The sequence below is a fragment of the Candoia aspera genome, chromosome 2 (assembly GCF_035149785.1).
Source record: "Candoia aspera isolate rCanAsp1 chromosome 2, rCanAsp1.hap2, whole genome shotgun sequence".
In the NCBI taxonomy this organism is placed as follows: domain Eukaryota; kingdom Metazoa; phylum Chordata; class Lepidosauria; order Squamata; family Boidae; genus Candoia; species Candoia aspera.
In genome coordinates this window covers 202969113-202987341 of record NC_086154.1, presented here as the reverse complement: position 1 = coordinate 202987341, position 18229 = coordinate 202969113, and the positions used below count along the sequence as shown (strand labels likewise).

At 36.6% G+C, this 18229-nt stretch overlaps 1 protein-coding gene across 1 annotated transcript in view; it reads right to left on the bottom strand.

Annotated features, from left to right (window-relative positions):
• AOPEP (aminopeptidase O (putative)) overlaps positions 1–18229 on the bottom strand; it is a 204867-nt gene that overhangs the window by 115115 nt on the left and 71523 nt on the right. The window contains exons 5-8 of the mRNA XM_063295213.1: positions 17066–17255; positions 13591–13697; positions 6055–6157; positions 3512–3619 (exon numbers count right to left, since the gene is read on the bottom strand). Of these exons, the coding sequence (XP_063151283.1) occupies positions 3512–3619; positions 6055–6157; positions 13591–13697; positions 17066–17255 (508 nt within the window). The remainder of the gene's footprint in view (positions 1–3511; positions 3620–6054; positions 6158–13590; positions 13698–17065; positions 17256–18229) is intronic.

Here is an 18229-nt window from a genome sequence, read left to right as displayed (position 1 = left end):
GACATGCATTTGAGGATTCCATTAGAGTAGGGGTATAACTTCCCTATCCCTGATTACTTCTATTATTAAGGAAAGCATCCTTCCGTCTGTGCAGTTCTGCGCTTCTGTACTCCGTACTGTATCTTCGGTTACATAAAGGTGCTGCAATGTTTTAGAGAACAGTATAAAATTTTCCAAATTGGACTACTGCTGAACTGTATTATAATTATTTTTAATTTGTTAATACATTTTGAAGAAAATCAGTCAGATAGTGCTGACTGTTAAAGATATAAATGATGTCAACATTTTATTTATATAAAATCTAGCTGGTTGGTAATTACACAAGATTTTTACATGCATTCTCCGTTCATTTTTTTAATGGACAAAATACACTACTATATACAGTCCTTTTGACAGACTGTTGGAGAAACCAGAAACTGGAATATAATGAAAGGTTCTCCAAACCAACCACATAACATAAAATGAAATACAAATGCAATTATATCATAAACTTTTTACCTGGTAAAAATTTTTTTGAATTCCTTCAAAATAGCAAAAATATCCACAGGATCTGAGTTCTATAATACTCAGACCAAACCTAATTATATTTGAACATAACAGAATCCTAACATATGCTCAAGTTTATGAATGCGTCTTCTGAAACACCATTACACAAAAATCCATACAGTAGAAAAGTACTTTATATGAGCACACAAACCAGCATGAATTAGATTTTTAAAAATATTAAAACATGATAAAACGATTTTTAAAAATGTATCAGTGACATTAGGTACAAATTAATTAGCTAATATACACATTTAGCAGCTCAAAGTTACATTTATTTCCTTATTTGACCAGATGTCATAATGAAAATATTAAGCTTGGCAAAGAATTGGTTTCACAAGGTATCCATTTTTCATCACCAAACTACACATCAGCCTTAATTACACTAGTGGAATCAGCATGTCAAATTCATTTCTATGTATTTATAGTTACCAGCACTCCATTTATTACACAAATTTCATCAAAAATATTATTCAGTGGATTCTCTCACAGGAACCAGAATGAACCTAATTTTTTTTTTTTTAAATCCTGCCGTAAAAGTTCCAGACTTACTTTCTACTCCACTAAAATAAACAAAAACTACTATTAAAAATATAACTGAGCATGCAGTCAAAACGAAGGGAGAAAAGCAAACTGATTAATGCTTCACATGTGAAGTCATTTCCTTGCACCTGTGGCTCAAACCTGAGAAAAATACTACAAATGCTGCTAGAAACAAGGCTAGTATTCAGAATGTGAGAATTATTTATTCTTTAGATATTATACTGTCATCTTCATGCTCTTAAATGGCAGGAATCCGTCCCATTTTTTTAAAAAAACATTAAAATGTCGCAATACTTTTATTTATTCAGTATCTCATATTTGCTTAAAATATCATATACGTATTTAGATAGAAAACCTGTTATTTGCAGCAGAGTTCATATATCCTGTTCTGTTAGTGCAAAGCAGGAATGAGTTTGTATCGTTTGCCACAAATCTAGTGGTCAGTGACTGAAAATCCTGACACAGATTCCTGCCAACTTGTTTGGATAAGCATGGTGCACTTTAGCTAAAAAATAAAACAAAAACGAACTTGTCCCACCCATGTGTATGAGGTAATTGCCCCACCCTTTGCAGTGCCTAGCTGCCAAAAATAGTATTAAAAGTGCTGCCTGTGGCCACAAAATGGTTACCTGTCTTTAATCTCATCTTGCAACATATCTCAGGATAAGTGAAAAAATGCAGTCTCTCTATGACAGAGATATATAAACTGCATGCTCACAAAAATCTAAGTCTGTGTAAACATACTGTCTGAAAGCACCATGAATCAAAAGTTTAACTCGCAAAATTCTGGTACAATTAGATGAGTGTTAGGATGAAAAGAGGGAAGGAAGATATGGGAATATTGCCTTCCTCACTCTTAACTAGATTTTGTTCCACTGTTTTTTGTGATATCAACATGTGGAATCTGGGACTTCAAGACCATATGTCACAACTCCAATCTCCTATTAAGAGTACTGTATAAGAAATCTCGAGTAAGAAAATATTCTTACATCAAAATAACTAAAAAAATAGATTATTAGGTATCAGCTTTAAAATCTGATTTGTAAACATTTGCCTCTAGGGTAAGAGCAAGAATGAAATATTTCATATGGGCAGAGAACAGCTGGGGAATTTATAAACCAGATTTCACAGCAGGCTGCTGGGCAAAAAGAAGATGACTAGCGGATTAGCATCTCCATTGTAACATGATCTTAGTACAATGACTAATAGCCTTATGAGCTGAGATCTTCCAATGTTTTGCAATATTTATGTAATTTGCTAACCAAATTGATTTAATATCAGGCTAGCAGAGCTAAGTGAAACAAACTGAAATCTCTTACCTCTCCAATACTGTTCACATAACAGAAATCATGCGTGGTGTTAGCTGGTGTATAGCTATATTGTGGTACCACACTTTTCTAAAGTTGCAACTGAATCTTACTTAGCAAGAAATGAGCACATTTAACTCTCTGAGATTTACTGTTAAGAAAACATTTATGGTTGAGGCCTAAAATAATCTAAGCATTGTTATCACTATAATGTTGAGCAACCCATGTTCAGAAAAATTGTTGGGTAATTCCAGAGAAGGTTTTTATTGTGCAATCACCTGCCTTGTACACAGAATTTTATGTAAGTTCCAAGTGATGATGTGTTCCTTGATTTGTAGGCTTCTTCTCTTACCAGAAGAAATCCAGAAATGAGTGGAAGGACAGAGTAACTGCATACTATGGAGGTATTGGTGCTCTCTGAGCTTAGTTGTTTGCCTGCATTACCCGCGTAGGTAACATCATCAATGCCAGTGAGTGTTCGGTTTGCTGCCTGTTTATATGTAGTAGCTTGCCCTGCCAGTTTTGGTGGGAGTGTAGTTTCCTCTTTGGTGGTTCCTTGATTAGAGTTTTCTGCCTGATAGTTTGTCTGGCACTGATCCCTGCTCATCCGAATGTGGGCTGTAATATTTCCAAACATCAAAGAAAAGAAAAGATCTTTGCACAACAACTTTCTAAGATGCTCTTGCTTTATATTTCTGGTTGACTGTTAAATCTTAATTTCAATGGTTCTGCTTTAAAAACAAATTCCTTCATTTTTGCAATTTTTCACTTATTGTTGCCCTGTTTGGACCTGTGTTTTAGCATCTCTACAACCATTCTACTTCAGTATCATAATATATAATAGACCTGAGCAAGAGTATAGGAGATAGAAACTGGAATTCCAAGTTTCTATCTCATTTCATTTCAGCGAATTCCATTAGAGATTAGTTAGATATTACAACAAGGCCTATTTGCACACTATCCGAATTTTGATATATAATGCTAAAGTTTTTAGAAACTGAAGTCTCATTCTGCTGACCCTGTCCTCTTTGCAGTGCATAAGGATATTGCTGAAGATCACATACATACTATATAATCTTCTCTTATGCCTTCACTAAGAAAACAACATGCACAAATACCTGGGAGAGTATCAGTTGTCCATGAAATGCCCACACGTATTTTCTTAAAAAAGCAAAATATGCAGCTTCTCCAATTTTTTCTGTGAAAGACCGAAGCAAAAAATAACCCTAGAAGCAACCAAGACAGGGCACTTTTCAGTTTCATATCTGCTCTAAAGTTAGCAGCATGACTAACAAAATGTCAACATATATTCATTATCTTTCATGGCATTGCCTTGAACCTCATTTGGCCAACAAATAATTGCAATGGAAACCTACACCCTATCACTTCTTATTTCTTTATTTTATTTTATTTTATTGTTTTGGGTTCTGGGCTATATTTCCACAGTACCCATACTTACAAGATGGTTCCTAAAACGATTAGCAGAAAACCAATGAAATATTATTAAATTATTATTCAGTCAAGAGCAGTTAGACAATTATAAAGTCATGAGATGATAAACTGATATTACACAGTACAATAGTATTATCAAACTATGGATACAATCCTCTAAAACAAAAAGAATTAGACATATTTTGGGAATGTATTAAACAGAAGAGATTGCATACAGAAGTCCTCTTCCTAACACTTCTTGTGGTCCTTGATTGTGGCCTTTACAATTCACACAAAGGGGTATCTGTATCAGCAATAATGCTTCTAGAGCAGGCCTGCAGAACTGTCAAGGAGAAAGGGCCACACTGATGAATTAAAAATCCTTGTGGGCTGCAAAGAAATACCTGGAGTGCCGCTGTTGAGCTGTTCTGTGACTAGTGGCAGAGCAGAAGCACTGGAGCTGGTGGTGGCGGTGGCGAGTCTAAATTCACTACTTTTCAAAAAACGTTGGTGGGCTGTATAAGGCTGCTTGGCAGGCTGCACATTGTGCAGACCCGTTCTAGAGTTTGTAGATATCGTCGAGCTCTACTCTGATCTCTCATACACACACACACAGTATCATGCTTCAGATTCAGTTCCAAAAAGATGCTTCAGAACACACAGAAATGTGAACTCAGTTCCTGTTTGCTTTTCTTAAAGCAGTTGCATTCCCTGTCCAATGGGTTTCAGATCCATTCAGTTTCATTAATCAAACAAGTACTGTATTCATGAAGTAAGATCTCTCCTCAGGCATCATACATTAAAATTTTTGTAAAATATAACTGATCAAATGAGCTTTTATGTGAAAAGATTCTGTTAGCTTTTCGTTTAACACAGTGAAGACAAAATATCAAACAGAATGTTACACTGACTTTAGGTCTTTAATATATCTCATTCCAGACATCCAATACTATTAGACTTGGCTTTGCTTTCCTACCCTGTCTGAAGGAGGAAAAACCTTCTCCTTTCAACCTTTCAGCATCCCTCGAATGGTCAAGCAATGGGTCAATTTTCTCACATACGAGAGAGAGGTGCTTTTTCAGGAATTTGTTACATACACATCTACCTGCTGAACATTTTATGTTGATCTGGAGCTTAATCTCTAGTTCTCTCAGTGTTGATTATGAATCTGTTTGAATTGCTGGCTGCTTGCCCCATGCATTGGCTCACTTGAAAAACTGTGTACTTAGTTGCTATTACTTCTACCAGAAGAACTGGTAAATTGGCTGCTCTTGGATTGGCTGCCATATACCTTACTTTTCATAAAAATGATGTCATCTTACACAAGGGTGGCTCCTTTCTACCTAAAATGTATCAGAGATACACTTGAACCAACATATTATTTTTCTGATTTCCTTCAGTGATCTGTCTGCCTCCTGGAGAGAATAGTAAACAGTTTGGAGGTGTATCTTTTGAAGCCTTTTGTCTTCAACAAATGGTACCTTTTTCTAAGGACTCCAAGCACTTCATATGTTTTCTATTTCCTCTCAGTATATCCCCTGCTAGGTTGTTGCTGCTAGAACTTTATTCTATGAGCTGGTTGATCTTCCCTGATCTAAGCATAGTCAGGGCCATTTTACAACGGTTGCCTTAAATCTTCTATGCTATGCTTTAGCATAATTCACTGAAAGAAGCAAGCATGACTGTAACCTGGACCCAACATTCCACATTCATAAAACAATGCCAGTTAGATGTTCACTCCCAACATAATGCTGCATGTGTGAAACTAATCTGGAGAGTGTAAGCCCATGTCCAGGTAACACGTGCTACTAGACTCTTTGTGGGATTCACAGAGACCATGATAAAGAGACAAATCTTATCTATAACTTGGTTTCTCTAAGTAGTCAATCTTCCTGATCATTTCCAAGGATCACTATAGTACTGAAGGAACCACAGGAAATTGCAGGTTTGCATTATGTATTGAATGGAATATATATTGCATGGAAATATGGCTCCTTCCCATAGGCTCTCTAAGCTTTAGAAAAGTTCTGAAGGCATATTGTGCAGATGCATATACCTGCATTTGTGAATTCACGTATGACCACATGATAAATCCACCATGCCATATCAAATCACAAAATCTGAACAGGTTCATATAAGATATTCTAGGGCTTTGAAAATGTACTATCAGTACTTTACATTTCCATTTATAAAACATTTGGGTTGCAATAGTAGCTTTAAGCATTCTGACCTTTAGGTAGTGAACTTGCATGAAGTTTTTTTCTGCATTAAGGCCATGTTTGATTATAGAGGAACCAGATTCAGTCACCCTGCCAGTTTTCTCTTTGTTTGGCCTAAAAGGGTACAAAATAATAACATCATTTTAGGCAAAGTGACGGAAATATATTTATGATATTTTATAAAACCTCATTATCGAAACACCTGATTAAAAACAGGAACAGTGTAATATTTGAATCATGGGACTGTTCATGGAAAAGTAGTGCAACAATGCCATTTTCTAGTGTAACATTACATATATGGCCAAATAGACAGCTGACATTGAATCAATAGCCAAGTTAAGCTGGTGTGAAGTTACTTAACTCTCTCCCAGACATGACATCATATCATGTGGCATTCTGCTAAGACATGCTACACAGACAGGATCGTCACATCATAGCAAAGGGAAATGAGAAGAGATGGAAATATTCTAGATGGGGAAAAGCTACACATTTTGATTGCTCTTATCCAAACTTCACTATAGTAGCTCATAAGACCGTACCTGTCAAAGTAAATAACTTATTTCATTCATGTCTAATATGCTTAAAATGTGCCAAGTTTTCCCTTACTTTTCTTCTATTTTATAATCCCCCTCCTTTAAAAAAAAAGACACACTATGTTTTGGCCTCCAAATCTTCATTCAGGAGGACTGCAGTACCCTCTACCAGTTCCTATTGATTAGATTCTTTATCAATTAATGGTCACTCACTGTAGCTCTGCGAGAAATTCATTCATTTACAGCATTTTTATACTAGCCATATCATTAGATTCTGGACAGTGCCTAAAACCTTCTGTTTACAGCATAGATTTAAACCCTCCTTAACAGATTATGCAGCCTTGTTCTGTTTCGGTTCAAATAACAACTTGCTATAAGAACGAATTTATGTAAGTTCTCATGAAAGCTGGTTTCTATATACCAAATATTAGATGAAGGGAGGCTGAAGCTGAGAAACTTAATTCTCATGATACTGGCAGTATCTGGGCAATTAGGCAGATGCTCTTTGCCAGTACAAGCTGCATGGCCACAAAAAGCTATTTAGAAGAAATATATGGAATAGCCCTTTTTCCGTATCTAGATAAGACTACAGTATATGAACAGCCCAGGCCATTTTAAGACCAAACAAGTTACCTATCTGTCCATCCATCCATGGACACATATTATTAAAACACACACAAATCAGTACTTGATCTCAAAATTCAATACATTAATGGATTAAGGTTTTAACAGCTAACATATTCCTTCCTGATACATTTTGTTGATTACTCCATTGCTGTCAAAGGGACTACTGGTCTGTCTGTGAGGAAAGGGTAAAAAAAAAATTGCTATGTATTGATTAAGTATATAGGTCAAATCACAGAATGACCTACAGAAATCAGTGGCATAATGGATAGCATGGTCAGCAAACAAGAACTGTACTAAAATTATTCTTGTTTTTAACTGGTTAAAATACTGTTTAATCAGTGTTGATGTATCCTTGCTTGAAGCGTGGGGCATCCTCAACATTTCTTTTTCTTTTTTTAACTTTCAAAACAAAATATATAAACAAGCACAAATAGAAACCAGATAAAAAGAATAAAAGTGTAAAGCACAAATGACTAAACAAGGCATCTTAAAATGTCAAGGAGGTTATCATTTTCCAGTATATCCTTAGTTCATTATGAATGATTGAATATAATATATTGTTTAAAAAATCACTTAACATTTTTTCTTAAATCCTTCTTGAAATCTGACATAAATTAAATAGTGAATTATGAAATTAGAAAATAATATATCCTTCAAGTTTTATTTTTCTCCAGTTTTTGCTTGAATTCAAGTGGTTGATTAAAATAATACAAAAATCAGCTTGCTTAAATATTTGATCCATAGTTTTGTTTTAAAAATAGACCACTTGTTCTTTTGCAAACAAGGAAACAGCAGCAGTCCATTTAATTCTTTGTTATATTTATTAACCAATAAATTACACCAAATGATCTTAGCTTATCTCAATTGTTTTTTGATACTGGGAGTTGCTCCAATCCCTTTATCTACTTTGTTTCCTTTCTCTGTACAGTTTCCAGCATAAATAGCAGCTGAATGTTGGTTTTATGTTCTATTTTCTACATTTATGTGGCAATACATCACAAGTTTTAATAGTTGAAAAATGCCATTAGAATTGAACTTATTTAAAAAGCTGTCATGAATGGCAGGTTACACTCTAAGAGAACCTCACTGGAAAGGAAAGGGGATGAACAGAAATCTTTCTTTGTGATATATTATTATATGAGCTTCATCTTATTTCTTAAAGTAGCTGAAATGTGGTTTAAAGAATCACAAATTAAATGTAATTGAGTTGAAAGGGGACATAAAGCTATCAAGTCCAGCTCCATTCAGGAATCCAAACTAAAGCATCAGCACAAGATGGCTGTCCATCTTCCACTTGAACATTTCGTAATTAATATCCATAGGTGGGGTGTCCACTCATTCTCTGTTAAACTGCTCTGTTAGGAATCTAGCATTTAATCAGAATCTGTCTTTTTACCACTTAAAACTTATTTTCTGGTTTTGGTTTCTGTAATAGGACATGGTAAAAATAGGACGTGACACAGCTTTCTTCAGTGTGAGATCATTTGAGTACGAGAAGAGTTCTATTATATGTTCCCCTCAAACCTTTTTGTTCCAAAGGTAAATGAACTTAGTTTTCCCAATCCGTTTTTTATTTCAAATCCATTGATCATCTTTGTTGCTTATTTTGAATCACTTCCTACTTGTCTGAATCTATCCTAATTGGGTAGTGCCCAGAACTGAGCAATACTTGAGGTGAGTGGTCTGACTATTCAGAATGAAGTATTATTTCCTGTGGTTTAAAACTAAACTTTCATTGCATTTACTGATACAGCCAAAAACTGTATTTGGGGTGGGGGTGTTGCAGCTATATTTCCCTGCATTCACATTAGATCACAATTCTAAAATTGTTTCACTTTTTTTTTTTTTAACCAAGCTAGCACTTACTTTTTTACCAAGCTAGGTATCTGCCATTCTATACCTGGCATTTGATAACTTTTTTCCAAGGTAAGAATTTTGCATTTCTCTCTGTTAAACTCTATTCTGTTATATTCAATACATTTGTTTAATTGATCAAGATACTTTTTAATTTAGAGTAGTGGCTAACCAATCAAATGTTGTGTTGAATCTGATAAACATTCCTTCTATCTCATCACCAAATACATTACTTAAATGTTGAAGAGTACAGGTCCCCAGACTAAATCCTATAACAACTTTTCAATTCTCCTCTCTCATTTGACTAGGAATTTGGTGAACACTTTTTTAATATAGTTTTTGATCCAGTTATGGATCCACCTTATTCAACTTCCACTTCACTATTTTAATAATTAGAATGTCACAGGATATCAAATGCTTCTCTGAAATTAAAATATATTAAGATGATAATGATGCTATCCATTCAATCATGTCCAATTCTCGGAGATTCTATGGACCAGCTTTCTCCACATTTTCCAATCTTGTATGGCTTACTTTAGTTGTTTTATGTTCTGGCTGGTGTTGGCTTTGATGGTGTCTAGCCACCATGTTTTGGTTGGCCTCGTTTCCTTTTACTGCTAACCATTCTGAGCCTAACTGCCTTTTCCAGCAAGTTTGATTGCATGACATATATTAAGATAATACACAAATAAAACCTGGTAGAGCAAGGAGCCCACTAGGTAGAAAAGTGACACTGGTTCCTTTCCAATTATTAGACACAATTGAAAACGTTGTTTTTAACATTTCAATTCTTAGGACCTTAAAAAACTGCCTTCTCCCTCATTAAACTTTCTTTGATACATTTTTTTAGACCTCCCTGCTTTCAGAAGATGAACTAAGTTGGACCCCCTTTTATGATATTTTTTCTATCTACGAAATTTATATGGCCACACAACTTGAACAATTGTGACTGTGGATGGCATACAATCAATAAACAAGCAAAAATCCCAATAAAGTTAAAAAAAATAAGAAGAATTAATCAGAACCAAAATGATTCACAATACACAAGTAACGCTGATAATTAATACAATTTAAGCCATCTAATCACAGTAAAAATTACCATCCTAGTGTGATAATCCATCAGCTATCAATATATCAGCATGATAGCATCATGTCCAAAATAACCCCTGGAACAACTGCATTTTTAGCTGCCTCTGGAAGGCAATCAAAGTAGGACCACATCAAGAGGTCATTCCAGAGGGCTGGCACAACTACTGAGAAGCAGCACCTCTAGGCCTCAGCACAACTGAGGCCCAGAGTTTCCAAGTGGTATTCAAAGACAGCCTCTTATAAAGCACGTCACAGGAATCTAAGCAAGGGCTGACAAGGGCATGAGTCACTGAAGCAAGGTCCTTCTGACCCAGGTAAGGCTGCAAGTGGCACACCAGTTGCAGCTGGACAAAGATCCCCATGGCCATGGCTTCTACCTGCTCTTCTAGCAGCAGCTGAGAGTCCAGGAGGACCCCCAAATTGTGGACCTGCTCCTTCAGGGGCAGTGATTCTTCCTCAAGGGACACTACTGGTGCAGACAAAGAGCCTCAATGCACAAACTCCTTCTTGCTAGGATTCAACTTTAGCTTCTTTTCTCCCATCCATACCTTCATAGCTTCCAAGCACCTGGACAAGGCAGAAGCAAATGTCCAGTTAGGCCTCTAACGCAGCAAGCCACACACACACACACACACACACAAATAAATAAATAAATAAATAGTAACAAAAGCAACATCCTTGGAAGAAGAGCAATGACAAATCTCGATAAAATAGTTAAGAGCAGAGACATCACACTGACAACAAAGGTCCACATAGTTAAAGCAATGGTATTCCCAGTAGTAACATATGGCTGTGAGAGCTGGACCATGAGGAAGGCTGAGAGAAGGAAGATAGATGCTTTTGAATTGTGGTGTTGGAGGAAAATTCTGAGAGTGCCTTGGACTGCAAGAAGATCAAACCAGTCCATCCTCCAGGAAATAAAGCCAGACGGCTCACTTGAGGGAATGATATTAAAGGCAAAACTGAAATACTTTGGCCACATAATGAGAAGACAGGACACCCTGGAGAAGATGCTGATGCTAGGGAGAGTGGAAGGCAAAAGGAAGAGGGGCCGACCAAGGGCAAGATGGATGGATGATATTCTAGAGGTGATGGACTCGTCCCTGGGGGATCTGGGGGTGTTGACGACCGACAGGAAGCTCTGGCGTGGGCTGGTCCATGAAGTCACGAAGAGTCGGAAGCGACTGAATGAATAAACAACAAAACAAAAGCAACAACCACCAGCCACCCTGTCAATCAGCAGCTGAGTGGAGGCTAATGATAAGGCTGCCCCTTCTATCCACACCTATTATCAAATGGCACTCTTGGGAACATGAGAACTGAATGCTAAGACTATTATTATAGTCACATTGGGATGTACAGTGTAGATAGAAGGTTAAGGATTCACCTGTGCCTCTCATTCATTATCACTCTGCCTACTCTTTGTCTAAGACAGTGTTTCTCAACCTCAGCAAATTTAAGAGGTGTGGAGTTCAACTCCCAGAATTCCCCAGCCAGCATGGGTGACTTCCTTCTGCCTTCACACTCCCACAGAGCACATGCTCTTGGACTCTCCTCCTTGTAGGATGTAGCTAGCTAGGTTCTAGATTTGACCTATAAATGTAATGGATTTCCTGTAAATCAATCTCCTTTCTATTATAATTATAAAACCTGCTTCACTAATTCTTGCTGAACTTAGATTCATGCTTTCAGGAACTCTCACATGTACACCTGGAATGCTTCAACAGCCAACATGAAGGACAAACAGTGGCTGGACACAGTGGAAGGCTCTTAGGACAGCTACTGTAGCAGAAATATGTTAAAAGTAGAAAGCTTTGAAATCCCAATGATGACATTATTTTGGTCTAGTCACTCTCTTTGAGCCCTAATTTAACTAAGAAAGATTTTTAAAAAAGAGGAAGGGGTGAGAATAATCTTTTAAACCTTCCTAAAAGCCTCAGAGTAAAGGAGTGTGTGTGTTGCATATCAGTTCTTGGCTCTGAGTTTGGAAGTTGTATCAGCTAATAGAATCTCAGGATTAATGTCCAGCTCTTTTACGTTTGGAACTACAGTATATAAAACGGGACTCTAGAAGCTCCCCGGCATCTCATCTTTGAAGCTGGTTTCATCAGGGCTGTCTAGCACTTTAGAACGGAAGGCAAAAAGGAGCTTCCGTTGAAAGATGAGGGACACTCATCTAGCTCTTCTTGACTGTATGCTGCTTCCTTAAAACAGCTGCATCTTTTCTGGGGTTGCCTGGCTGCCCTTTCCAACAGCATCCCCAATCCTAGGAAAAAAAACACTTTTCCCCTTTGAATGTGAAGTGCAGGACAGCCCTACCAATAAGCTTATAACGGGTTCCCTGCAGATTGTATGACAAGTTTAATTTTCAAATGGGGTAGTTCAAAAACCAACATGGAATGAATTTCAGTGGGTAAACCAGTGTTTCTCAACCTTGGCAGCTTTCAGAATTCTGGGAGTTGGAGTCCACACATCTGAAAGCTGCCAAGGTTGAGAAACACTGGGGTATATTGTTTCAGAATAAAGTCCTGCTCTGCACATAGAATTCCCATACACAATTGTCTAGACTAGTGATCTCGGCTGCAACCGTCTGTGAAGCATTTCACATAAATACATGAATAGCAGTATACTCCAATCTGAATTCCATGCATAACTATGCATGTTATTGGAGGGCTGGAGACATTTTATGGAACAATAAAACACAAGCAAAGCCAACCGTGAATTAACCACTTCTCCGTACAACTTCATAGACAGGGGTTTATACTTTTAATACTTTGCCCATAAACGCAGGTAAACTGTGGTGCCAAATCTAGCTTCAAGTCTGCATTTAATTATAAATAATGAAGACAGTATGTTTTAGAACCAACCAATGAAATTCACATTTAAGAAAGGAACTTTAGGCTAAAAGAAAAAAAAAATTAAAACCAACCAGGATATTTCTTTGTTAAAAGTATTCTTTAAATAAGTCCCTCACATTTGAATATTCTCACTTGGTATTCTATGAAATGGTAAGCAGTAAATCAGTATGATGCCGTAACTCTATATTCTTCAGTAAACAGCAAGCTCCACACCTGAACTCCAACAGAATTTGAGATTCCTCCAATCAGAAAAGTTATGTGAGAAAGGAAATATTTTATTCTTTTCTGGGATCAACATTTAAGACTGTTTTGTTTCTTTTTGTGATTCCAATAGCAATTTACAGCCAAAACCTATACTTATTTAATCAGAAATAAATCCCACTGAGTTACACCACACTGCATTCCTGATTAGTTTTCTTTAGTTTGTCTTCACTGCTCCTACATCACTTTGGCCCATTCAAATTTTCCAATATCTCTTTGAAAAAAATGCGATTATTTAATCTAATCATTTGGACATGCTTGGTTTTCAGAGGAAAAACGACCCGGAAGGGGAAGACCCAGACAGAGCAAGCAGTCTGAACTATACCTTAACACCTGCAGATCCCGTTCTGAGTTCCGTACTTCATCCATAAGACGGTGCCAGCGCAGCAATGTTTTCAGCTCCTGTTGCTCTTTTGCTTCATTGACTGATAGCTGCTCGGGACAACAAACACACTGTTCAGTGTAAAATGTTTTTCTGATTTTTTTCAATAATCTCTGAATGGTTATGTTGTACTGCTACTATAATTTATATATAAGTATGCATCTGCATGCGTGCATATATCTATAAACACACACACACAGAGTATATTTAAACTGTAGGACACAGGAATAACACAGGCTTTGCAGAAATGAAAAGAACTGTTTCAAGTATTAATTTGGGAGATATTTGCTTTTAATAACAGTTTATCTATGCATAACTAAATATTGCTCTAGGGATCCCTTACATCTTCCAGCTCTCTGGAAGATTTCACTTTTTAGGTAAATGCAGGTTGTTGCTGTAAAGAGGGAGCTGAGCTGCTACATAAAGAGAAAAGCAAACAAAGCAACTTCAAACTCACAGAATGTATTGTATGTATGTATGTATGTATGTATGTACGTACATGTGTGAGTCGGTTGGGTGTAGTGGTTAAGACATCAGGCTAGAAACTGGGAGACCGTGAGTTCTAGTCCTGCCTTAGGCACAAAGTTTGCTGGGTGACCTTGGGCCAGACACACTCTCTCAGCCCCAGAAAGGAGGCAATGGCGAACCACATCCGAAATCTTGCCAAGAAAACTGCAGGGACATGTTCAGGCAGTCACCAGGAGTCAACACTAACTCAAAGGCACCCCCACGCCAAAAGTTTACATGTATGTATGTACGTATGTGTATCTCTCTCTCTCTCTCTCTCTAGTTGTCTATATGTGTGTGTAAACAAAACAAAGCTAGCTGTGAGAGTTCACAAAGAATCAAAATCCCTATGGCTGCATAAATCATTATGGGTATCCAAAATGATATAAAACTGTGCAAGTTTAGAGTTCTCTGATTTTTCAGGCAAAATGGCACAAAAACATGAATGGGGAAGCATTAAAAAAATCCAGCAATTGGGCCAGGTGTTTTAGCCATGACAGTTTGCAGATTAGAGTCAATCTCAAGATGGAGATTTCAGACTGAATGTTATTAATCACTACTAGGTGTTATAGGCATCAAATTACTCATGGTATACTATACAAAAGAAATAATGGCTACTTTTTCAGTTCTGAAAGCATGAAGGCCACCTGAGTCTCAGATTTACATCCTGTCATGAATGGCTTAGCAAAGTTTTTTTTTTTTTTAACTTCAAGATAGGCTTCAAAAGAACACAGAACTCAGCACCCTGTATAGGTAGAGATTTTAGCAGTACTATTACCTGATCAAAGAAATTTTAGTTAATTCATGTCATATTATTGGTCAATTAATTAACCTGTTTAATTTGCCTATGATTTAGAATAACCTTAAAGCAAACATTATTTCTTTGAATTTAAGATGATGCACACCTGTCAAGTCAAGTCTGTCTGTCTGTATTAGATTTATATCCTGTTTTTCTTCCAATAGCATTCTTTTACTTGAAAGGGTTTCATACAGAAGAAGATCAGGACTTGTTCTCTATCCTTTCAGAGTGCAGAACATGGAATAATGGGTTTAAGGAAGGAAGGAAGATTCTGACTGAATGTTAGAAAAACTTCCTAACAGTAAGAACAGTTTGACAGTGAAACTAGTTACCTATAGTGGTTATACCCTGGCTGTGTTCAAGCAGATGCTTTCATGTGGATTCCTGCATTGGATGGTGGCTTGCATTTGAAGGCTCCTTGCAGCTTCGTGACTGTATGATTTTATCATGATATTAGAAAAGCCTAATTTTTTGTGGTGCTTTAATTCTTGTACAACCAAAGAATTACAATGTAAATGTTAAAATTAATAGCCTGTTAAAAATATCTCTGAAGGGTGATATTTTTTTTCTTTGAAGACTGAAAATAAGTTAATTGAGTATTCAAAACCTAGCACAGCATTTCAGTATAATTGTTTTTATTATTCACTGTAACCTTGAAGACCAGAAGATGTGGGTGATTCATTCTAAAACTTTCTTCCTTTTTTTTTGTCCCGCAACCCACAACAATATTTATTGTATTATCTAACAATGAGTTGTAGGCCAATTAGTTAGCTTATAAGTGAACAAATAATTTTTCATGTCTTTATTTAAGCTTCACCCACAGGTAGATGTACATGATTAAATTAGTGCTTAACAACTAAATTACCAATGAGTTAGAGATAAAAGAAAGAATAAGTACAGTGCACTTGAAAGTCTTGCAAATTATTTTTGGTCCCATCTCATTAAAGCACCAAATAAAACATTTCCCACTGATGAAAGTTAAACAAACCTGACCTTGTGATAAAACATAACTACATGGAATTTAGGACAGCTATTAGCTAGGATACTTGCAAATAGATAACATTCCCCACCCTTCCCAACAGTTAGAGCCAGGAAACTTGCATTTACTGGAGTGTGATGACAGAAATGATTTGAGTCATATATTTTGTTCTAATTAACGAGAATGTAGATGAACAATAAGTGATCTGAATATTCCAGCTGTACATTTGCTTCTTCATCAAGTAGAAAATCAAACAGGAAAAGAAGTTTCATGAAACATGAAACCAGGAGTCAAGGTTAATTGTACAATAATTCAGAAGCCAATAACAAACACAGTTCAAAGATGCCCAATGATTTTGGCTTGAGTACAATGAACTATAATTTTGGGTTCAGGCATCATACATCATTCTCTTTTTGATCTGTTGACCTACTAGGACAAAGAGAAATGAGAATGAACAGTCCAGTTTGTTGTGCTACAATTGATAGTTTAAATGGTGGGGTCTCCGCATGATGCTCAAGGACGCTAAGAGTACTGCACTCTCTCCTGGCAATCACACTGCTTCCCACCTCATCTGCTTTCAGAAAAGTTTGTAAGATTCTTTTTTTTTTTTGAAAAAATTAAATGGGGACATGAAATGCTACAAAGCAAAGCACCAATCTCCACATAGGCTCCATATGCATTCTTGGAATACAAAGATGAAGGTTTCAGCTTAATGTTTGAGGGAATTTTTTTTACAACTGTGCCCATTTGCCCAGGAAAAATAAACTTACTCAATAAACCTAAGTATTTATTTATTTATTTATTTATTTATTAAATTTATGTCACCACCCATCTCCCCCCATGGGGGACTCTGGGCAGTTTACCATAAAAATGACACTAAAAACATATCCACCTAATTTACCATTAAAATATAAATAGAAAATGAATATAAAATCCAAGTGGAGATGGAACACAATCACTAAGGGGTGCTATGGCAGTAAGTTACTGTGTGGCCTAAGCCAGCAAAGCTTAGTAAGGTATTGTGTGGCCTAAGCCAGCAAAGTAAATCCTTTAGGGCTCTATAGCATATATGCTGTTATTGCATAAACTAGTGGTTGTCCTTATTTTTTCATTATAGACTATTCTAACTGTACCTTTTGTGCTGCTGACCAAATTACGTCTTCTAGGTGAGTAGCAAATCCTTCACTAAGCCACTCTTCCGTCCAGTCACGTGCCCCAATGGCCAAACCAAACCAGGCGTGAGCAATTTCATGGCACAGTCGTGTTCCACAGAGGTTGCTCTCTCCAGATAATGTGCTCTGTGACAGGAAGATGAGATGTGGGCTGCAAAATATGAATGAAGGACAAAATATATTACGGAGCTGTATTTACAGCAATATGTAGACTTTATTAGCCTTGTCAGTCTGTTATTACTGTATACATGCTATGTCATGACAGTTAGTTTATAGCTCAGACATTTTTAGGAATTAGGTTGCACTTTATTGTTTTCTGGCTGGAATTCCAACTAAATATTCTGCCAAGCATTGGTTTCATATTCAAACATTAAATGGCTATTACCTGTAATAAGTAACCAAAACCAGTGTTTTATAGATTTCAAATTATAAGGCTGATTTATTTCAATGGAAGCATTTATGCTTAAACAGAGGCTAGGTGTGAATGTAATCCATAGGTATTTTTAACTAAATGATCAAAGCAACTATGGAAGAAAAAAGACAAATAAGTGCACCTAGTGAAAAATGCTGAAAACTGTAAGCTAGCAGAGGAAAAAATAAGAGCAAAGTAAGCTTTAATAGGCAGTGTTTTATAATCTACATATTCTTTATAAATGTTATAATCTATGTATTCTTTTAAGCTGCCTGTCTGGGTAGGAATGAGATGTGATGAGAAACTGGCACTGCAGCAATATGCTTCCTATTCAAGCTGTATCTTCTCCTTGGTATTAATTCCATAGAACTATCTCTATAAACAATCCAAAGTTCTCTTTGGATTGGACAATCTGTGATGTGTTTTCAGGAAAAGACTTTGGGTATCCATATCTGAGGAAAACTGTAGAAATAGCTACTAATGTGGAATCTTTGGTAGAAAGCTTGTAACACAAATATCTGTGAAGCTTACTAATTTACTAGTACTGGAGGTAACATGTCCTTAGGACAATGGGAATCCCAGAACATCTCAGGAAGCCACAGTCTGGATGGAACATGGTGAAACAGACTGGCTCCTGGTTGGCAAAAGAGTGAGATAAGGCTGTATACTCTCCCCTTATTTATTCAAACTGTATGCAGAATATGTATTGGGAG